The sequence below is a fragment of the Drosophila melanogaster genome, chromosome 2L, assembly GCF_000001215.4.
Source record: "Drosophila melanogaster chromosome 2L".
NCBI lineage: Eukaryota > Metazoa > Arthropoda > Insecta > Diptera > Drosophilidae > Drosophila > Drosophila melanogaster.
The window spans coordinates 7,727,070-7,747,887 of record NT_033779.5 but is presented as its reverse complement, the minus strand read 5'-3'; the positions used below and the strand labels follow the sequence as shown (position 1 = coordinate 7,747,887).

The following is a 20,818-nucleotide window of genomic DNA, read 5'->3' as shown; positions in this document are numbered from 1 at the left end:
TACGCCCATGATTGTAATGCTTGATAATGCACCTTTATTCAGTGCACCTGGCCACAGAAAAAGGGCTTAAATGCACTGGGCCATTTGCATACAACACAAAAACATAAGGAGAATATTAAATCTGCTATGTCTAAACCTTGTAGCCGACCAGGTGACGACGACCGATAACCTCGCCCATGTAGAACCAGGTAATCACCTCCACGGTGACCAGAACATTTAGCCAGGCCTCAGCGACTGTCACTTGGGAAAGTCCGGACTTCTTTAGCTGCCCCTTCATATCCTTTTTGGAGGCCAACTTGGCGGACTCAGCGGTCTGCTTCAGCTTTTGGAAATCAGCGGGCAGCGGCGGTGATAGCTCCACCTTGGCATACTTCCAGAATTCATCGAGCTGCGGACGTGCTGCCACAATCATTTCTGCGTAATACCATAAAATTACATTTTGGCCAGACTAGAAGTGCGCATCTTACTGTTTACTAGGGTCTTTGCCTTGGCAATCAATTGACTCATTTTGTTGGTAGAAAAATAAAACAAGAAATGCAAGTTTCTAAAAATTCGACAATTTTACGTTCTCGTACAAAGTTATTAAACGGAGTGCTGTCAAAAATGATTTGACTTTTCAGCAAAGGGTTCCTAGCTATTAGATTTTAGACATGTTAAAAGGCTACCACACACTGCACGATTTATGTCCTTGCCAAAAAATTCACAAAATTTGATACAATTTTATTTTATTTTTTTTTTAAGAGCTGGTTCATTTTGTATTCAGATGCAGTGCCTGGTAAATGTGTTTGGAAAATTTGCATAATTGCGGCGTGGTTGAAAACAACCTGCGCCAATTATTCGATTTGCGGGCGATAAACTGACCGATCATTACCAAACCGACAAGATGGTTATTACTAGAGCGCCCCGCCCACTTGCCAAAGCGAAACAATGGCTAAAAAGTAGAATAGAAAGACGGAGCACGCCCTAAAAAAATTGGCCAGCATTGTGTTTGCCGGTCATCGAAATGAAAATCTCAAAATGTGCAATAAAACGCTGGGTCTTTCGTCATCAGTTCAATGGAATTGGTTGGCCATAATGCATGTTTTAGGCCAGCCGCTTTGCTAATGAAGCTCTAATGGAGTCGAGGTGAAGGGCCCGTTCTTCAAATGAAAATTGCTCTTGTTTTTTTATTCGCATAGCTGATCTAATTGCGCCAGTTAGACGAGTATGACATTCCACCCAAGACCCGTTGCGGGCCCTATGCATAATCATATTGGGTGTGATTAATGGATCGATCGCATATATTTTTCGCTGCAGCTGTCGTCTAAGTGGTTTCAGTCTCACATTTGGCCAGTTTGACACTCTGACCCAAGTCTTTGGAAAAAAAAAAAACGTGGCCAGCTTTTTGATCTGCATGTCCATGACGATTTCAAGTTGAGACTTGAAATTCGCCGGGGGTTTAAGCCAAATGCCCCAAACATGGAAATGTAGTCCACCAATTCGTTTGGCTTTTTTTGCATTTTTTATTGTTTGCCAATGCTGACAGCCTTTGATTATATTTATTCTTGGGCGTTGCCCCGCCACAATACGAGAATTGCCTTCCTATTTTTGGCGGAGCAGCGGGCAGCGAAAACAAGGCAAAACTGCAGAGGCTAATTGTTTATTTAAGGCACTGCGAAAAATTCCAGTGCTCTGGAATTTGCGACTGAAAGTCACGGCAATGCTGACGTCACGGAGTCTTAAAATTCTTTTAGAAAATGGATGGATTTTAAAGACTTTTAAATTTAAACTAAATCTCATTTGAATATTTGAAATCATTTGCTCGAAATTTCTTGGCCAAAACCAATACTGTCTAAAATTGGTAAACATAAGTTTAGTATTTAGTATCTATAAATTTTTTATGATCAGCGAACTATTTTCTGGCCATAAATCGATTTTGAAATAGGTTACCAATATTTAATTGCTCTTTTTAAGGGTTTAAGCACTGATTGTTCGGGTAAATAAGCTAACAATCCATTCTAGAATGATTTTAACGGCTGACTAACTTTTTGGCATTTAAAGCTCAATTAATATTATTGCATTGATTTAGTCATTGCAGGGGCTAACTTCTGAGTCCGCCTTGGGGCAAAGTAATTGTTATTGCAGTGTAGGCACGCGACTTTATTTTACTTTAGTTTACTGTACACAAATTCCGTGCCCCATGCTGCAAGCCAAACACACACACACACACACACCAATACCAGCGATTTATATAATTGCAACAAAGAATTCTGAAAGCTAATGCAGCAGAAACTTTGGTCTGTGCCATTGCAAATTGAATGCTTTGGGCCACATGCTTATGACTTTTTAAATGTGTTTGTGCTTTATCAATATAATTTGGTGTTTTGTGGCAATTTTCAAGCCGCCGATGGAGCCAGCCGATTGTGTCGGCTCAATATCTACGCTTATGTTTATGTGTGTTTGTGTTGCACCCTCGGCTGTAAATTCTTGTTAATACAGTCAAGCTTCTTTAAATGCATTTGGCTTAAGCTCGAAAAATATTTAGCAAATGGGATTAACATTTGAAATGTAAATAAGTTAATTGGTAATTTCTAAGGCTGAACTTTTAAATGTAGATCTTTCGTTAAGGACATACTATTTATGACTTATGTTGTGTTTTCCAATTGTAGAAGCTAGACTGTGGTAATTTGCGCAATCATTGACGCCCGCCGCCCCCTTTTCCTTGGTGAGAGGGGTGTGGCTTAGGGGGTGGTGGTCAGCTTAATGGTTGGCGGGAAAGGGGGAACGGGAAGCAGCACCCAAGGCAGAGATCTTCGAGCAGCTGGGCAGTGAAAGGCCAAAACCCGGAGCGGATCTACCACAGTGGGTATGGGTACTCCAATTCTGCCCGAGACTTGGGCTTGGGCGTCGACGTCTCTAGAGCAGAGTCTCTCGCGCCATTCGCCTCTCTGGCGCATTTTGATATATATTTTCTTGACTTGGGGGGCAGGTTTCGGTTTTGGATTTGGAAAAGCGAAGCAAAGTCCGCGCCGCGTTTTTCGTATATAAGTTGCCACAATTTGGTAGTCGAAATCAGAATCAACTCGTTCGCTGAGTATTCAACAAGCACTTCTCCTTCAACAACCCAACTTCAACACCCACCCCAAACAAACAACATGAAGGTGAGGACATTGGCAGGAGTGTTCTAAGATTTTCAAAAACTTTTTGAAAATTTTCAAGAGTTTCTACGAAATTATCCTGGTGATCTAACTAATTTCGGTAATTAATCCGTTTTCCAGTTCGCCGTTGCCGTAGTCATGTTCGTGTGCGCCCTGGCTGGAGCTCATGCCTCGTGGGCCCAGATCGCTCCCGGTGTGTCCTATGTGAGCCCCGTGGCCCATGGAGCCGGTCTGTGGAACGGAGCCTGGAATGGTGCCTGGAACGGTGCCTGGAACGGCGCCTGGAACGGTGCTCCCTGGGGTGCCCCTGCCGCCGTTGCCGTCCATGCCAGCGCTGCTCCCTGGGGTCTGACCGGTGCCGGATGGCACGGCGCTGCTGTTCCCGGAATCAACCTGGCCCAGGGACCCGGTCTCGCCGCCGGCCATGGCCATGAGGGCGTCTATGTGGCCAAGACCCGTGGTGCCATCCACACCGCTCCCCTCGCCGGACACATCAACTCTGCCACCTCCGTGAACGTGGCCCCTGCCCCCGGAACTCTGTAAGTCGGGAGTGACGGATAAACCATACCCAAACCGATGCCAAACGGAGCGGATGGATGGCAGTATCACTGATCTCCACCTGCTTCAGCGACTTCCCACGACTACTCCAACCGGATGAATACCCATCTCTCTCTGTACACTTATTGTTAAGCACACCGCTCTTAGTCCCAACCCCCTCGATACGAACACGATCCTGATCTTGGGTCCATGTCCATATCCTCTGGACATTTTCCAACGCACTCAGCAATATATAAGTCCAACAGCAATTACAACAACTACAACAAACCAACAAACGACAGCATGTTAATTTTCTTTTTTGAGAACTCTTTCAATACTTCCCATCTGCTATCCTGTCTTCCTCTTCTTTACATCTATCACTATATACTTCTTATATCTATCACTATCTGGCATATCGCCCTAGATATGCCCTGTCAACCTGTAAATATCCCATTGTAATCTAGTAATCTGCAACAATGTAAAGATTGACGAAAACGTTATAAATAAAAGCAATCAGCGTTTTTTATACGACATAAATATTGTGTTTTTGCAAAAATGGGGTTAAAAAAAAAGTTACTACTATCCAACTAAGGAGATTCTTCTTTAACAAAAGATAAAAGTACCTGTTAATGTATATTTTAGGTTTAATTTCATCTGAGGCATCATCTGAGGTTTGGACTTGTTTTTAAATACAATTCAATATATAATTAAGCTATGATTGCTAGATAGCTTAATACTTTTGTACGATATGCCAAGATGTTTAATGTTTTAATCTTTTACTTGGACAACCTCAAACAATCCCATATTGGAATGATTGTTTAGCTCTCATTAAATACATCTAGATCATAAACTGCATATTAGTTAATTATAACCTTGGGTCTTTAGTTTGCACCTGCTCGACCTTGAAAAGCCGACAAATTGTTCTATTGATTTCATATCTGCCAAGAATGTCTAGATCAAATGTGTCTTTGTCTTTAAGTGTCTATTATTATAGTGACAATCCTAATTTGCTTGGCAGTACTATCGGCCACAGCTGAACGGTAGTCAAGCTGGGGGCCAATGGTCATTAGATCGAGTTAATTGGTACAAAGCCAGATCATATGCACGTATTGGGCCACAGGGCGTATGCTTAATTATGCAAACGCTTAGCGCTAATTACAAATCGCACAAAGACCAAGTTTCAATTTTAGTCAGCACCTGGGCTTCTGGTATAGGAAAATAATTGGCACATGGAGTAAATTATAGTAGTCGCTAATTACAGATTATCATCGCACCGAAAGAATTCAACTTGAACTTTTTTGGTGTTTTTGGTGTCTCAGAGATTTTGCCAAGACTCGACAATCGATCTCACCCACATTAGCATCGAAACAAGTTTTTCCCCTCATGCAGTTTTTTTTGGGCATAATTGAATTGTCTTTGCTGGGTTCAATTTGCACTAAAGTCTGACTTAATTGCGGCACCTAATGGGTTTGCGATATATTTATGTGGGCTGTTCCGGGCTGCAGTAACCCACGCTCCAGACCCATTTCAGACAATTGAATGTTGCGCAATGTCGATTCCATTAGGTAATCGGAGGTGGAAATAATTAGGGAAATAGCCTGGAAAAGCGGATTAACCTGGAATGCCTTTCAGCTGTGTTAATTGCAAGTTTTGGTTAATTTATAGCCAACAAGCGGCTTATGCACACACGAATTTGTAGATGTCATGAAACGAATTGCAAACTTTTGTCTCTTGGATTCGAATTCTAAATAGTTACACTAGTCCAATTGATTATAATCTACTTTTTGTTATTCGGCTTAAAATTTTAATATTAACTCTTTAAAATATTAGAAACAGATTTATAGATCAGTTCTGTTCAAATGGAATAATATATTTCAGCTCTTAATTTTCCCATAATTATATTTCAATATCGATCGATAAAGTGGGCTGTTCCTCGCATATCATTAACCCTTAAGACACATAAATCAGATATTAGCCGGCCTTATACAGGATACGGATCGCTCCATAATTGGAATCGTGTTATAAATCATACTGAAATGCTAATCGCGCACAAACAACAATTAAGTAATTAAAGTGGCGGTGTGATGGAGTGAAAATCAACTTACCGGAACTGCAGCTGAAAAGTGGGTTGGGCCATTCACTTAGACAGTTGGACCCACATGGCCACGGAGATGGAAACACACTCACTGAGAATGCATTTTCTGTGGTGGTGCATGTTTGAGTGGTGCGGAAATAGAGGTTCACTACCGAGTTAGTTCATTTTTGAGAGGGTTATTGTTAAAAACCCCACCTTAAAGATACAAATTAGGTAACCTAACTTCTTGTCACAATCCTCTCTTCTTCATTTATTTTTTTATTCTTTAGAAAATAAATGTACGTATTTCGATTAGTACAATAAGCTAATAACAAAGTATTGTAGATGTAGAACTAGTTCTTGAATTCAACCGCTTTGAAGGCGTTCAACCTAGCCGTTTGATCCGATTCGATACGATACGATCCGTTCAGATCCGAGGCATGTCATTACAGCTGATCATATGCATGCGGAGCAGTGTCAGCCGTGTCCACCATGTCATGGTGTGTGAACTCTCACTTTCATGAACCCTCCGACTTGGCGGTTTTCTATTGCTGATGTGGTCAGCAGTTGGGTATAAAACTGGCCGGCAGCTCCGTTGACAGATCAGTTCAGAACAAGAGTTCAACCAGAGCGCAACCCAAAACCCACAAACAGCACCATGAAAGTGAGTTATCAAACGGATTTATCCTGATAATTAACAACAACATAGCTTGGATTAATATTAGTAATTCAACAAGGAAGTTTTACTCATAAGACTAAACAATATATTTTGCATTATACAGTTCGCCGTCGCCGTTATCTTCACCTTGGCCCTCGCCATGGGCGTGCAGTCGTCTGTGATCCCCCTGCTGTCCCAGGTGGCTGGACATGGACTGTCCTACACCGCCGTTTCCGGACCCGCTGTGGTGGCCTCTCCCTGGGCCGTTCCCGCCGCCCACTGGCCTGCTGCCGTGAACGTGGCTTCGTGGCCTCCGGCAGCGATCCACGCCGCCGCTCCTGCCGTGCTTGCTGCCCCTGCTCCCGCTGTGGTTGCTGCTCATGCTCCCTCAGTCGTCGTGGCCCCAGTGGCTCACAGTGGCGTCTACACTGCCCAGACCCGTGGTGCCATTCACACCGCTCCTCTGGCCGGACACATCCAGTCGGTGGCCTCCATCAATGCCGCTCCCGCACCCGGAACCTTGTAAGGAGTATACCGCCTTCAATCCCTTTGTCGATCGGACCATTGCCTCTGCCACGGATACTGCCATTGATGGGGAAGTCGAACTTTAGACCCCTCAACACGTTATGTAAATACATTGTATATATAGCCATATATAGACAGGGTACTCGCACCTAGCACCTGAACAGGATCCTTTCATACCTGTCCCGAAAAAAAGGAGTCATCAAAATTCTCTTCCGACCTAAGCACCCGGCCACGTTTGTGGTTGCCTATTTCTCTCGCTTACCTATTTATTTAGCATACATTTTCCAAGCATCCTGTGAAAAAACCATCACAAGTTTTCTTCGAACGGAATGCCAAGTGCATTCTGGAAGGAAATGCTTGTACATCTACATAATGCCAATAAAGAAAATGTAACTAAAGTATAAACGTTTTATTTTGGGAAATGTGTAAATAATATTGCGAAGTTGGGAATATTAAATACCCACATATAAATAAAATTGCGACAAATTAACATTATTGCTAACAAATCTTTGATGGTTCCTCATTATAATTTTTCCGCTTTACAGAACATTACATAATATATATTCTTCGTTTGATAAAGCTTTATTTAATGATAATGTAAGTATACAAAGTTTGTTTTGGTCAAGCCAAAATTAAAATAAATAGATGTTGCCTGACAAATTCCCACAGGCTCAATCTATTAGTATACAAAGCCCGTTCGCTCTCAATATATTATCATCGCATATTTACGCCTCCGAATACAATTAATTGACTCATTGCCTCAAATTGACACTACGCTGTTTGCATGCAACCCCTTCCTCCATAATAAAGTGTGATTAGAGCAAAGCCATCGGATCGAATGCTGAAATGTCAAGTTCATGCGCATGCGCAAAGTCCCCAACTGCGTTCAATGCGAAATCCAGCCACAAATCAAATGGAATCAACCCCGCACTTCCTTACCCCCTATATCTTTCGATTTGCTATAGCAGAGTCCAACTGTTGCGTGATTTTCCCCTCCCACTTAGCCAGCCCCTTTTTTTTATTTTTCCCACTTTGAGTTCCAACAGCGGTTTACAAAGTCTCGCGCTTGTTTTTCATGTTTCTAGTTTCGCTTTTGTTGCCGCATTTGGCCGTTGAATGAAATGCGTCAGTGTATCAATAACAGTCCCCGAACTTCCTTCAACTTTTTCTCACCACACCTCCTTTTAAATACACTGAAAAGAACTGTGAATAAAATTGATAAAAAATTTATTATTATTATTAAATATTATATAAGTGTATATGTAGATCAAACTTTTATGCTCTACCTCTAAAGTTCTGTAATTTCGGTAAAATATTTTATTTGTAATATTTTCCTAAAATGATTAAACGTTTTTTTTCTCTGCAATGTCTAGCGATTAAATCTGCTGTATTGAACTGACTGCAATGATTTATTGTACGCCGGCGGCCAAGAGTCAAGCGTCAATCGTGTCGACAGTCTCCCCTTACTTGGAGTCCGACTCGAAAATGGCAAGAAATTTCCTACTGGGCTTCGTTTTGGCAATAGCCGGTAATTGACCGGCAAAGAGAAAATCACACAGAAGTCGCAGGGGGTCAATACGAATTTGACGTACTCTTATGAACGTTCCTATATGCAATTTAGAAAATTGATCCGACATGGGTTAAATAATTACCACTTAATTTAATGTTATAATCGAAAGCAATTTGTTGGTAAAAAATCTTAATTCGAAGTCGATTTGACATACTGAGACTTAGCAAGCTAAATTTTCTTTTAAGTAATCAAAATTAATTTTGGTAGAATATGTTTAGTTTTAAAATATAAGAACATTTTAATATGTTCTGGTAATATTATTGGCCTTATTATTACTTAAACACATAGTCTATAAAATCTGTGTATCACTGATAGCTTATATGTTTTTTCAGACTTAATATAACTTCTTTCCAACACAGAGCATTTAGAAAATTGAACCACAGCTGTTGCTCTTTCTTTCTGTCACTCTTCGCATTTCTCCCGAAGAGTAAAAGTAGCACACAGCAGCGTCTGCGATAAGAGACAGCAGCAACATCTGCAGTAACACAGTAACAGCAACACTAGCAGCAACAGCAGCAACATTCGCATTCGCCTGACATTCGGCGACTATCTGGCTGTGTTTCTACTCTTCAGTTTTCAGTCGTTCGCTGGCAGACGTGCTGGCAACGTGCGTCGCAGTCGCAGCAGTTTCCGATTCGGGTTCAGATCGAGATTCGGGTTCGGATTAACACTCGCGCAGTGCCAGTTTTGCAGGGGTTTTGTGCGTGATTGGAAAACGTGTCGCCTGAAAGTAATAGAAAAGTGCACTGTTTGCAGGTGAATGCAAATGTGAGTTTCATATGGCTGAGATTACAAACGGACGATAAGGGAACATATTGAGTTTATGTGGCGCCAATATCACTATCTATGTATGCATTGTCTTCTTGACGGGCGGAAAATTGTGAAAATGGGTTGGAACTGCGATGGGAGGGCAAGGTACTGCCCACAGACTTGGCCAACACTTGAGACGCCAACTTTTTGCGTCTTTTGAACGCAAGCAAACAAACTGAGAGATAAAACATCCAAACGGTCGTCCTGTGGTCATTCCCATATTTAGTCCGTTCTTTAGGTATTTTATTAATGGTCCACAGAGGTCATAGACAAATTGTAAAGAATCAAGTTTACATTAATTTTCTTTATTTTAAAACTGTTAAATCCAATGTCATGGTTGTCTATGAATGCCAAACTAACATTTTTTCACGGTGCATATATTTGTTTGTGCTTTCCTCTTGGCCATTTCAAATGTTTTTTTTTCGCAAATTTATTGCGCACACTTGAGTGTTTGTTTGTAAACATTTCGATTCGAGTAATTGGACACGTTCGCCGCATTCGGTGCACTCACTAATTTACTCATAAATGGAGCCACACCAAATCAACAGCGTCATCGGCGTCCAATACGCGTAAACACTGAAGGCAGAAAGTGTGGAGGCAGAAAATTTTGCTTGAATTACACAATTCTCACAGCTCACAACAAAAAACAGCTGATTTTCACACACCCTTTAACACGCTTCCCCCCGCCCCTCTCTTTTCATTGCTTTACTTGTTGAAATGTTTTTGGGCAGAGAAAACGCGAGAGCTAAATCTTCCTCGCAGCCAATGGTACGTATGAGCAATGTCAAGTATACGCTCCGTAGGCCACCGGCATTGTGAACGGAGAGAGTGCAAGTGGGGGTGGGAAAGAGAATCATCAGCTGTCCATTGCCCCCGTTCAGCTTGCCATCCGTTTAGTTTCGTTTCGTTTCTCTTCTCCTCTCTTGAATTCAGCTTTATCGGCTTTGTTGTGCTTCGATGCGATTCGATTGGATTCGATTCAATAAGATTGCTTTGTTTTTAAAAATACATTTTCATTTGTTTTGATTTCCCCTTCAGTTGGAATTTTCTTTGTTTGGCGATACTGATAATAGAATAGGTACGGACTATTTAAAGAAGCACAATAAGTAGATTGGACAACTTAATTCAGTCTAATGGTACAATTTTGTTAATATTTTGTTGTATTTTAAAATAGCCTAGTATTCATTGATTGAAACGCTGAAGTTTTAAAGGGCAAGCCACTCTGTTTATCCAGTTTAACCAAGTTGTTTATTAATATACATAATTAATTCTACAAAATATTTTTTCATTTTTACCAGTTTATTTTTGTTTATCTTTCGCACCACTGTGCTTCATATATAATCGTTGCACACTCAATGGAACTCACATATACGCATTGTACGAAAAAACTACGTAGAAAGCCGTATATATATTTAATTAAATTTGTGAGTTGTTAGGTTCTTTGTTGTTGGTGGTGCCTATAATACTGCTTCATTTGGCGTAGCTTGAGAACGGCAATCCCCATTAAATAGCATCATTTGCCGCCGAGCATCGGAGCTGATTGCTTGGCGCCCGGAGTAATCAAAATTGAGTTTAATTTTAAATAAGGTTCAAGAGTGCGGCGTGAATCCGCTGGCGGCAATAGCCACCAACCAATTAGAAGATAATCTGAAGCTCGCATTTCTACGACTTGTTCTTCGTGAAGTGACCCAGAAAAACTCTGCTGAATACTAGGTCATACAGCCAAAAACAGAAAAACAAAACCGAAGCAAAACAAAAACGGAACAAATCGGCATGAACTTGGAACAAACCGAATCTGGGCAATTTTAATTGAGCCAGCAGAGTCGCGAGTGTTTGGTTTTCTCATCTGGCCAGCAACTTCTCACCTGATGACCCAACATGAAGGGCATCTGCGGTGAGCAGCTCAACAATTGCATGCTCCTGGGCGACTGTGAGAATAGTGAACATGGCACAGAACTGCCCGGTGATTTTATCGGGGAGCCAGTGGAAACGGAGTCCGGAGGCGGAATGGGCGGTAGTCTGGCCCTAGCCGCCCGTCGTATCCGAAGCCGCCAGGTGCACAGCATGGCCGTGCGAACGGGTAGTGCGTATGATACCCTGGAGCGACCATATCGGCATGATAAATGTCGTGGTCGTTGGGCCAAATCGGCGGACTTTTACTTTGCCAGCTGCACACATGCCTTCAGTTCGCTGATCTTTTCGGAGCTCTCCACCTTTGGAATACTTCATGGCGGTTGGCGTAAGTACCCTTAACAATAGCAAAGTGCACTTACAAAATGTGTACACTTAAAAAAAGTTTTTTTTTTAATATATATATATTCATACATATGACAAATATTGAACAATAAAATAAAAGTAATGCGACATTCCTATTCAAGGTCAAAGAGCGTAAAATTTAAACTCTCGCATAAGAATTCCATATAATTTTTTTGCAGTTCATTTGCTGACGGTTATCCCCTTTATTTGATCCCATTGCTGTTTGTTATCAATAAAATTCAATTAACTAAAGCAAAGGTTATCTAAGCTGCGTTAATGATGGCTTTTTGCGAACACTTTGAAAAATTATTATATTTTGCGAGCGATAAGGTGAACAGCGGGGCAAAGCCCGCATAAAATCAAAGCCACTGTTCCAGAATATCTCTTACTAACTCTCCTTAATTATCTTCAAAACAGGTTTTTCTAATGATTTAATTGTTAGTTATCAACAAGTTACTAATATCATATTTAAGATAAACTCATAACTAATGACACAGTGTTCGACACGATGTGCAAGCAATAGATAATTATGATGAGTATCAGGGTTCAATAATAATTCGAATTACTCATAATATATCAGTAATGCGATGTGTCTCTTATATGTTTGACTTTTAAATTCTTTTTTTATAGTTTTGTTTATAATCGCCTACCTGATGGGAATGCTATTTTACTCGCTGCCAATATTTTTGATCCAAGCCTTTTTGGGACAGTTTTCAAGTTCTGGAACCATATCAGCATTTCGCGTGGCGCCAATATTTAAAGGTGAAAATCTGTTAAAATAGTTGCTAACTGTAAAATGCTTCAACTAATGTGGCATACTTTTAGGCATTGGCTACGCCATTCTGCTCCTCAATCTGGGAACGCTCACCTATTACAGTATAGCAGCTGTAGTGCCCCTCATATATACCGTGAATTCAATACACCCAGTGATACCCTGGATGAGTTGCAACAATAGTTGGAATACCCAGGAGTGTTCCTTGCACGAGAACTACGACGTCGATGTGAGTAGTTTAGATGGTTTATATTTACTTACTTACATAGCTTGGATTAATATTAGTAATTCAACAAGGAAGTTTTACTCATAAGACTAAACAATATATTTTGCATTATACAGTTCGCCGTCGCCGTTATCTTCACCTTGGCCCTCGCCATGGGCGTGCAGTCGTCTGTGATCCCCCTGCTGTCCCAGGTGGCTGGACATGGACTGTCCTACACCGCCGTTTCCGGACCCGCTGTGGTGGCCTCTCCCTGGGCCGTTCCCGCCGCCCACTGGCCTGCTGCCGTGAACGTGGCTTCGTGGCCTCCGGCAGCGATCCACGCCGCCGCTCCTGCCGTGCTTGCTGCCCCTGCTCCCGCTGTGGTTGCTGCTCATGCTCCCTCAGTCGTCGTGGCCCCAGTGGCTCACAGTGGCGTCTACACTGCCCAGACCCGTGGTGCCATTCACACCGCTCCTCTGGCCGGACACATCCTCCATCAATGCCGCTCCCGCACCCGGAACCTTGTAAGGAGTATACCGCCTTCAATCCCTTTGTCGATCGGACCATTGCCTCTGCCACGGATACTGCCATTGATGGGGAAGTCGAACTTTAGACCCCTCAACACGTTATGTAAATACATTGTATATATAGCCATATATAGACAGGGTACTCGCACCTAGCACCTGAACAGGATCCTTTCATACCTGTCCCGAAAAAAAGGAGTCATCAAAATTCTCTTCCGACCTAAGCACCCGGCCACGTTTGTGGTTGCCTATTTCTCTCGCTTACCTATTTATTTAGCATACATTTTCCAAGCATCCTGTGAAAAAACCATCACAAGTTTTCTTCGAACGGAATGCCAAGTGCATTCTGGAAGGAAATGCTTGTACATCTACATAATGCCAATAAAGAAAATGTAACTAAAGTATAAACGTTTTATTTTGGGAAATGTGTAAATAATATTGCGAAGTTGGGAATATTAAATACCCACATATAAATAAAATTGCGACAAATTAACATTATTGCTAACAAATCTTTGATGGTTCCTCATTATAATTTTTCCGCTTTACAGAACATTACATAATATATATTCTTCGTTTGATAAAGCTTTATTTAATGATAATGTAAGTATACAAAGTTTGTTTTGGTCAAGCCAAAATTAAAATAAATAGATGTTGCCTGACAAATTCCCACAGGCTCAATCTATTAGTATACAAAGCCCGTTCGCTCTCAATATATTATCATCGCATATTTACGCCTCCGAATACAATTAATTGACTCATTGCCTCAAATTGACACTACGCTGTTTGCATGCAACCCCTTCCTCCATAATAAAGTGTGATTAGAGCAAAGCCATCGGATCGAATGCTGAAATGTCAAGTTCATGCGCATGCGCAAAGTCCCCAACTGCGTTCAATGCGAAATCCAGCCACAAATCAAATGGAATCAACCCCGCACTTCCTTACCCCCTATATCTTTCGATTTGCTATAGCAGAGTCCAACTGTTGCGTGATTTTCCCCTCCCACTTAGCCAGCCCCTTTTTTTTATTTTTCCCACTTTGAGTTCCAACAGCGGTTTACAAAGTCTCGCGCTTGTTTTTCATGTTTCTAGTTTCGCTTTTGTTGCCGCATTTGGCCGTTGAATGAAATGCGTCAGTGTATCAATAACAGTCCCCGAACTTCCTTCAACTTTTTCTCACCACACCTCCTTTTAAATACACTGAAAAGAACTGTGAATAAAATTGATAAAAAATTTATTATTATTATTAAATATTATATAAGTGTATATGTAGATCAAACTTTTATGCTCTACCTCTAAAGTTCTGTAATTTCGGTAAAATATTTTATTTGTAATATTTTCCTAAAATGATTAAACGTTTTTTTTCTCTGCAATGTCTAGCGATTAAATCTGCTGTATTGAACTGACTGCAATGATTTATTGTACGCCGGCGGCCAAGAGTCAAGCGTCAATCGTGTCGACAGTCTCCCCTTACTTGGAGTCCGACTCGAAAATGGCAAGAAATTTCCTACTGGGCTTCGTTTTGGCAATAGCCGGTAATTGACCGGCAAAGAGAAAATCACACAGAAGTCGCAGGGGGTCAATACGAATTTGACGTACTCTTATGAACGTTCCTATATGCAATTTAGAAAATTGATCCGACATGGGTTAAATAATTACCACTTAATTTAATGTTATAATCGAAAGCAATTTGTTGGTAAAAAATCTTAATTCGAAGTCGATTTGACATACTGAGACTTAGCAAGATAAATTTTCTTTTAAGTAATCAAAATTAATTTTGGTAGAATATGTTTAGTTTTAAAATATAAGAACATTTTAATATGTTCTGGTAATATTATTGGCCTTATTATTACTTAAACACATAGTCTATAAAATCTGTGTATCACTGATAGCTTATATGTTTTTTCAGACTTAATATAACTTCTTTCCAACACAGAGCATTTAGAAAATTGAACCACAGCTGTTGCTCTTTCTTTCTGTCACTCTTCGCATTTCTCCCGAAGAGTAAAAGTAGCACACAGCAGCGTCTGCGATAAGAGACAGCAGCAACATCTGCAGTAACACAGTAACAGCAACACTAGCAGCAACAGCAGCAACATTCGCATTCGCCTGACATTCGGCGACTATCTGGCTGTGTTTCTACTCTTCAGTTTTCAGTCGTTCGCTGGCAGACGTGCTGGCAACGTGCGTCGCAGTCGCAGCAGTTTCCGATTCGGGTTCAGATCGAGATTCGGGTTCGGATTAACACTCGCGCAGTGCCAGTTTTGCAGGGGTTTTGTGCGTGATTGGAAAACGTGTCGCCTGAAAGTAATAGAAAAGTGCACTGTTTGCAGGTGAATGCAAATGTGAGTTTCAGATGGCTGAGATTACAAACGGACGATAAGGGAACATATTGAGTTTATGTGGCGCCAATATCACTATCTATGTATGCATTGTCTTCTTGACGGGCGGAAAATTGTGAAAATGGGTTGGAACTGCGATGGGAGGGCAAGGTACTGCCCACAGACTTGGCCAACACTTGAGACGCCAACTTTTTGCGTCTTTTGAACGCAAGCAAACACACTGAGAGATAAAACATCCAAACGGTCGTCCTGTGGTCATTCCCATATTTAGTCCGTTCTTTAGGTATTTTATTAATGGTCCACAGAGGTCATAGACAAATTGTAAAGAATCAAGTTTACATTAATTTTCTTTATTTTAAAACTGTTAAATCCAATGTCATGGTTGTCTATGAATGCCAAACTAACATTTTTTCACGGTGCATATATTTGTTTGTGCTTTCCTCTTGGCCATTTCAAATGTTTTTTTTTCGCAAATTTATTGCGCACACTTGAGTGTTTGTTTGTAAACATTTCGATTCGAGTAATTGGACACGTTCGCCGCATTCGGTGCACTCACTAATTTACTCATAAATGGAGCCACACCAAATCAACAGCGTCATCGGCGTCCAATACGCGTAAACACTGAAGGCAGAAAGTGTGGAGGCAGAAAATTTTGCTTGAATTACACAATTCTCACAGCTCACAACAAAAAACAGCTGATTTTCACACACCCTTTAACACGCTTCCCCCCGCCCCTCTCTTTTCATTGCTTTACTTGTTGAAATGTTTTTGGGCAGAGAAAACGCGAGAGCTAAATCTTCCTCGCAGCCAATGGTACGTATGAGCAATGTCAAGTATACGCTCCGTAGGCCACCGGCATTGTGAACGGAGAGAGTGCAAGTGGGGGTGGGAAAGAGAATCATCAGCTGTCCATTGCCCCCGTTCAGCTTGCCATCCGTTTAGTTTCGTTTCGTTTCTCTTCTCCTCTCTTGAATTCAGCTTTATCGGCTTTGTTGTGCTTCGATGCGATTCGATTGGATTCGATTCAATAAGATTGCTTTGTTTTTAAAAATACATTTTCATTTGTTTTGATTTCCCCTTCAGTTGGAATTTTCTTTGTTTGGCGATACTGATAATAGAATAGGTACGGACTATTTAAAGAAGCACAATAAGTAGATTGGACAACTTAATTCAGTCTAATGGTACAATTTTGTTAATATTTTGTTGTATTTTAAAATAGCCTAGTATTCATTGATTGAAACGCTGAAGTTTTAAAGGGCAAGCCACTCTGTTTATCCAGTTTAACCAAGTTGTTTATTAATATACATAATTAATTCTACAAAATATTTTTTCATTTTTACCAGTTTATTTTTGTTTATCTTTCGCACCACTGTGCTTCATATATAATCGTTGCACACTCAATGGAACTCACATATACGCATTGTACGAAAAAACTACGTAGAAAGCCGTATATATATTTAATTAAATTTGTGAGTTGTTAGGTTCTTTGTTGTTGGTGGTGCCTATAATACTGCTTCATTTGGCGTAGCTTGAGAACGGCAATCCCCATTAAATAGCATCATTTGCCGCCGAGCATCGGAGCTGATTGCTTGGCGCCCGGAGTAATCAAAATTGAGTTTAATTTTAAATAAGGTTCAAGAGTGCGGCGTGAATCCGCTGGCGGCAATAGCCACCAACCAATTAGAAGATAATCTGAAGCTCGCATTTCTACGACTTGTTCTTCGTGAAGTGACCCAGAAAAACTCTGCTGAATACTAGGTCATACAGCCAAAAACAGAAAAACAAAACCGAAGCAAAACAAAAACGGAACAAATCGGCATGAACTTGGAACAAACCGAATCTGGGCAATTTTAATTGAGCCAGCAGAGTCGCGAGTGTTTGGTTTTCTCATCTGGCCAGCAACTTCTCACCTGATGACCCAACATGAAGGGCATCTGCGGTGAGCAGCTCAACAATTGCATGCTCCTGGGCGACTGTGAGAATAGTGAACATGGCACAGAACTGCCCGGTGATTTTATCGGGGAGCCAGTGGAAACGGAGTCCGGAGGCGGAATGGGCGGTAGTCTGGCCCTAGCCGCCCGTCGTATCCGAAGCCGCCAGGTGCACAGCATGGCCGTGCGAACGGGTAGTGCGTATGATACCCTGGAGCGACCATATCGGCATGATAAATGTCGTGGTCGTTGGGCCAAATCGGCGGACTTTTACTTTGCCAGCTGCACACATGCCTTCAGTTCGCTGATCTTTTCGGAGCTCTCCACCTTTGGAATACTTCATGGCGGTTGGCGTAAGTACCCTTAACAATAGCAAAGTGCACTTACAAAATGTGTACACTTAAAAAAAGTTTTTTTTTTAATATATATATATTCATACATATGACAAATATTGAACAATAAAATAAAAGTAATGCGACATTCCTATTCAAGGTCAAAGAGCGTAAAATTTAAACTCTCGCATAAGAATTCCATATAATTTTTTTGCAGTTCATTTGCTGACGGTTATCCCCTTTATTTGATCCCATTGCTGTTTGTTATCAATAAAATTCAATTAACTAAAGCAAAGGTTATCTAAGCTGCGTTAATGATGGCTTTTTGCGAACACTTTGAAAAATTATTATATTTTGCGAGCGATAAGGTGAACAGCGGGGCAAAGCCCGCATAAAATCAAAGCCACTGTTCCAGAATATCTCTTACTAACTCTCCTTAATTATCTTCAAAACAGGTTTTTCTAATGATTTAATTGTTAGTTATCAACAAGTTACTAATATCATATTTAAGATAAACTCATAACTAATGACACAGTGTTCGACACGATGTGCAAGCAATAGATAATTATGATGAGTATCAGGGTTCAATAATAATTCGAATTACTCATAATATATCAGTAATGCGATGTGTCTCTTATATGTTTGACTTTTAAATTCTTTTTTTATAGTTTTGTTTATAATCGCCTACCTGATGGGAATGCTATTTTACTCGCTGCCAATATTTTTGATCCAAGCCTTTTTGGGACAGTTTTCAAGTTCTGGAACCATATCAGCATTTCGCGTGGCGCCAATATTTAAAGGTGAAAATCTGTTAAAATAGTTGCTAACTGTAAAATGCTTCAACTAATGTGGCATACTTTTAGGCATTGGCTACGCCATTCTGCTCCTCAATCTGGGAACGCTCACCTATTACAGTATAGCAGCTGTAGTGCCCCTCATATATACCGTGAATTCAATACACCCAGTGATACCCTGGATGAGTTGCAACAATAGTTGGAATACCCAGGAGTGTTCCTTGCACGAGAACTACGACGTCGATGTGAGTAGTTTAGATGGTTATATATTTACTTACTTAGATAGTTTGTGTTTATAGGACTATAGAGTTGATCCTCATTCCACGGTAGAGTTTTTCAGGCAAGTTACACTCGAATTCACATTAGATTGAGCTAAAGCTTACTTTGTCTATATCCTTAGATCGATGATTGCCTCTACTGCAAAAGGTTCCACTTCCATGAGCATATCGTGGTCCATGCTCATAGGCGTTTTATCAATTTGGCTGGTGGTTCTGGCCCTGCTGCTCAAGCCAGTTGCTTTTGTATGTATTTCAAACAAACTAAAAAATATACATAATTTAACAGCCCTAATTTTTTAGATTGGGAAAGTTCTGCGATGTTCATGCGTGCTGATGTTCGGCTTCTTCGTCGCTGTTTTCTTGTACTTACTTATTCACGAGCAAGTCACGTTTGATACCCTGCATTATTATTGGATGCCCCAGTTGGATAGCTTTGACAGCATTTTGGCAACGGCTCGCACGGCCCTCCTGATGGCCGGCGGAGCCTTGGGGCCCGGTTGGGGCAGTATCATAACCTTGTCTAGCTACAACAACTTTCGCAGAGATGCCGAAAGACTGAGTATCTGGGTGTGCCTTACTCATATTACCATTGGGTTAATGGGACTGCTCTGCTGCAATGTGGCCCACGATCACTTTGAGGGTAGGGCCTCTTGAATTTTGTTTTTGAAAACAATTCCAATTTTTAAATTGCTATATTCAAACAGATCACGTTGGTATGATGCCATTACATGTGGATGAGAAGCATCATATGCAGTTTCTGTATCTCTGCTTCTCATACTTGTTTGGACGTTTTACGACGACTCCAAATCTCTGGGCATTTCTGTTCTTTGGCATGATATTTTTATCAGAACTATGTGCCTTGGTAAGTTTACATATGCACCCATTTAAGAATTTTTATCTAATTTAATTGTATCTTTCAAAGATCATTCAAATGATGTCCGTTATTACTGCCTTGTTCGATGAGTTCGAGACATTGCGTTCAAGAAGAATTCTGGTAATTTCATCGCTAGTCTTCTGCCTCACAGCTTCCTCTGTATATTTTTGTACTCAGGTGAGTTTAAATTCTTTTCATTTCTGAGAGCATACTGTAATACATAATTATCCATTTCAGTTGGGCTTTAGTCAGCTGACTCAGCTGCCAAATTTGGCAGTGTTTACACACTTGCTTATTTCGGGAATCCTTGTGCTGATGACCACTTGGGTTTATGGACGCGTTCGTTTCCAGTGCGACTTGCAGTTTATGTTAGGCAAAACGATCTCAAGTTTCAAAATTTTCTTTATACGCTTTGCCACGCCCATTTTTCTGGGACTGTGTCTGGTGAGTAGTGGTTATTATTATAAAATTATTTGTATATAGTTAATGACTGATATTATTGGAATTTCTTGCAGTTTCAACTAACCTATTTATTTACGCGTGATCGCATACACGATGTCCTGATTTATGTGAGTCAGGGCTTGATTCTCCTAACGGCCATATCTTATATGGTTTACAAGGTATGTCGGACGAATGGCGATTGGCGCCAGCGATTGCAACAGTGCCTCGCACCACATGACTGGCATCCGGTGGATGCGGACAACCGGCGATTCTACGAGGAAATCATGGGCATCTCGGAGATGCTGGTTATAGATGCCAATGCCAACACCACATAGTGCCTAAATATCGAATACTCCCTAGATCAAAACTCAATACTTACAGCGTCGTCACTTGACAAATGAACTGAACTGAACTCACTTTTATTATACACCCATATGCGGTCACATTCACACATGCAAAAAATACAATAACAAACACGCACACTAGTATATAAATAAGCGGATCCATTGGCAATGGCGATTGTTAGTTGTTGTAATGAAGTTGTACTGATATTTTCCAAAAGCTAGCTATAGTGAACAATATACTGGTGATATTTAGTAGTTTCCTACTAAAATGTTCAACAAGCTTCGGCCAAAAATATTGTTATGAACTAATAAAATTTTACCTTTTAGGCATTGAAAATGTTGAAGTCTTTTTTTGAAGTTGGTAAACGTATAAGGAAAAGAGTTAAATTTATGATATACGGCTGTCAGCACTTTAAAC

The 20,818-nt window shown here is 40.8% G+C and overlaps 5 protein-coding genes across 9 annotated transcripts; 4 read left to right on the top strand and 1 right to left on the bottom strand.

Annotated features, from left to right (window-relative positions):
- Positions 1-13: 13 nt before the first annotated feature.
- ATPsynGL (ATP synthase, subunit G-like) lies at positions 14-613 on the bottom strand. Its single transcript, NM_135298.2, has 2 exons — positions 468-613; positions 14-414 (listed from the first exon to the last, which is right to left on the bottom strand). The coding sequence occupies exons 1-2, from the start codon at positions 505-507 to the stop codon at positions 131-133; spliced, it is 324 nt and encodes a 107-aa protein (NP_609142.1). The 5' UTR covers positions 508-613; the 3' UTR covers positions 14-130.
- Positions 614-3,048: 2,435 nt separating this feature from the next.
- CG7214 (uncharacterized protein) lies at positions 3,049-4,206 on the top strand. Its single transcript, NM_135297.3, has 2 exons — positions 3,049-3,140; positions 3,258-4,206. Exons 1-2 carry the CDS (start codon positions 3,135-3,137, stop codon positions 3,678-3,680), a joined length of 429 nt encoding a protein of 142 aa, NP_609141.1. The 5' UTR covers positions 3,049-3,134; the 3' UTR covers positions 3,681-4,206.
- Positions 4,207-6,350: 2,144 nt separating this feature from the next.
- Acp1 (Adult cuticle protein 1) lies at positions 6,351-7,326 on the top strand. The gene is made up of 2 exons (NM_057767.4): positions 6,351-6,412; positions 6,531-7,326. Exons 1-2 carry the CDS (start codon positions 6,407-6,409, stop codon positions 6,930-6,932), a joined length of 408 nt encoding a protein of 135 aa, NP_477115.1. The 5' UTR covers positions 6,351-6,406; the 3' UTR covers positions 6,933-7,326.
- Positions 7,327-9,078: 1,752 nt separating this feature from the next.
- Positions 9,079-13,473, top strand: CG31904 (uncharacterized protein). Of its 2 annotated transcripts, NM_164769.2 has the most exons (5): positions 9,079-9,269; positions 10,899-11,550; positions 12,198-12,329; positions 12,393-12,568; positions 12,682-13,473. In NM_164769.2, the coding sequence occupies exons 2-5, from the start codon at positions 11,190-11,192 to the stop codon at positions 13,222-13,224; spliced, it is 1,212 nt and encodes a 403-aa protein (NP_723311.1). In that variant the 5' UTR covers positions 9,079-9,269; positions 10,899-11,189; the 3' UTR covers positions 13,225-13,473. The 2 variants fall into 2 exon arrangements, with proteins under 2 accessions (NP_723311.1, NP_723310.1); NM_164768.2 differs by having other exon boundaries at positions 9,079-11,550.
- A 1,744-nt stretch (positions 13,474-15,217) lies between these two features.
- CG13796 (uncharacterized protein) lies at positions 15,218-20,731 on the top strand. Of its 4 annotated transcripts, none has more exons than NM_001144335.2 (11): positions 15,218-15,371; positions 17,039-17,690; positions 18,338-18,469; positions 18,533-18,708; positions 18,763-18,803; positions 18,864-18,984; positions 19,042-19,381; positions 19,446-19,603; positions 19,664-19,792; positions 19,853-20,059; positions 20,131-20,731. In NM_001144335.2, exons 2-11 carry the CDS (start codon positions 17,330-17,332, stop codon positions 20,389-20,391), a joined length of 1,926 nt encoding a protein of 641 aa, NP_001137807.1. In that variant the 5' UTR covers positions 15,218-15,371; positions 17,039-17,329; the 3' UTR covers positions 20,392-20,731. The 4 variants fall into 4 exon arrangements, with proteins under 4 accessions (NP_001137807.1, NP_723309.2, NP_609140.2 ...); NM_164767.3 differs by having other exon boundaries at positions 15,218-15,409; positions 17,136-17,690; NM_135296.3 differs by having other exon boundaries at positions 15,218-15,409.
- Positions 20,732-20,818: the final 87 nt, after the last annotated feature.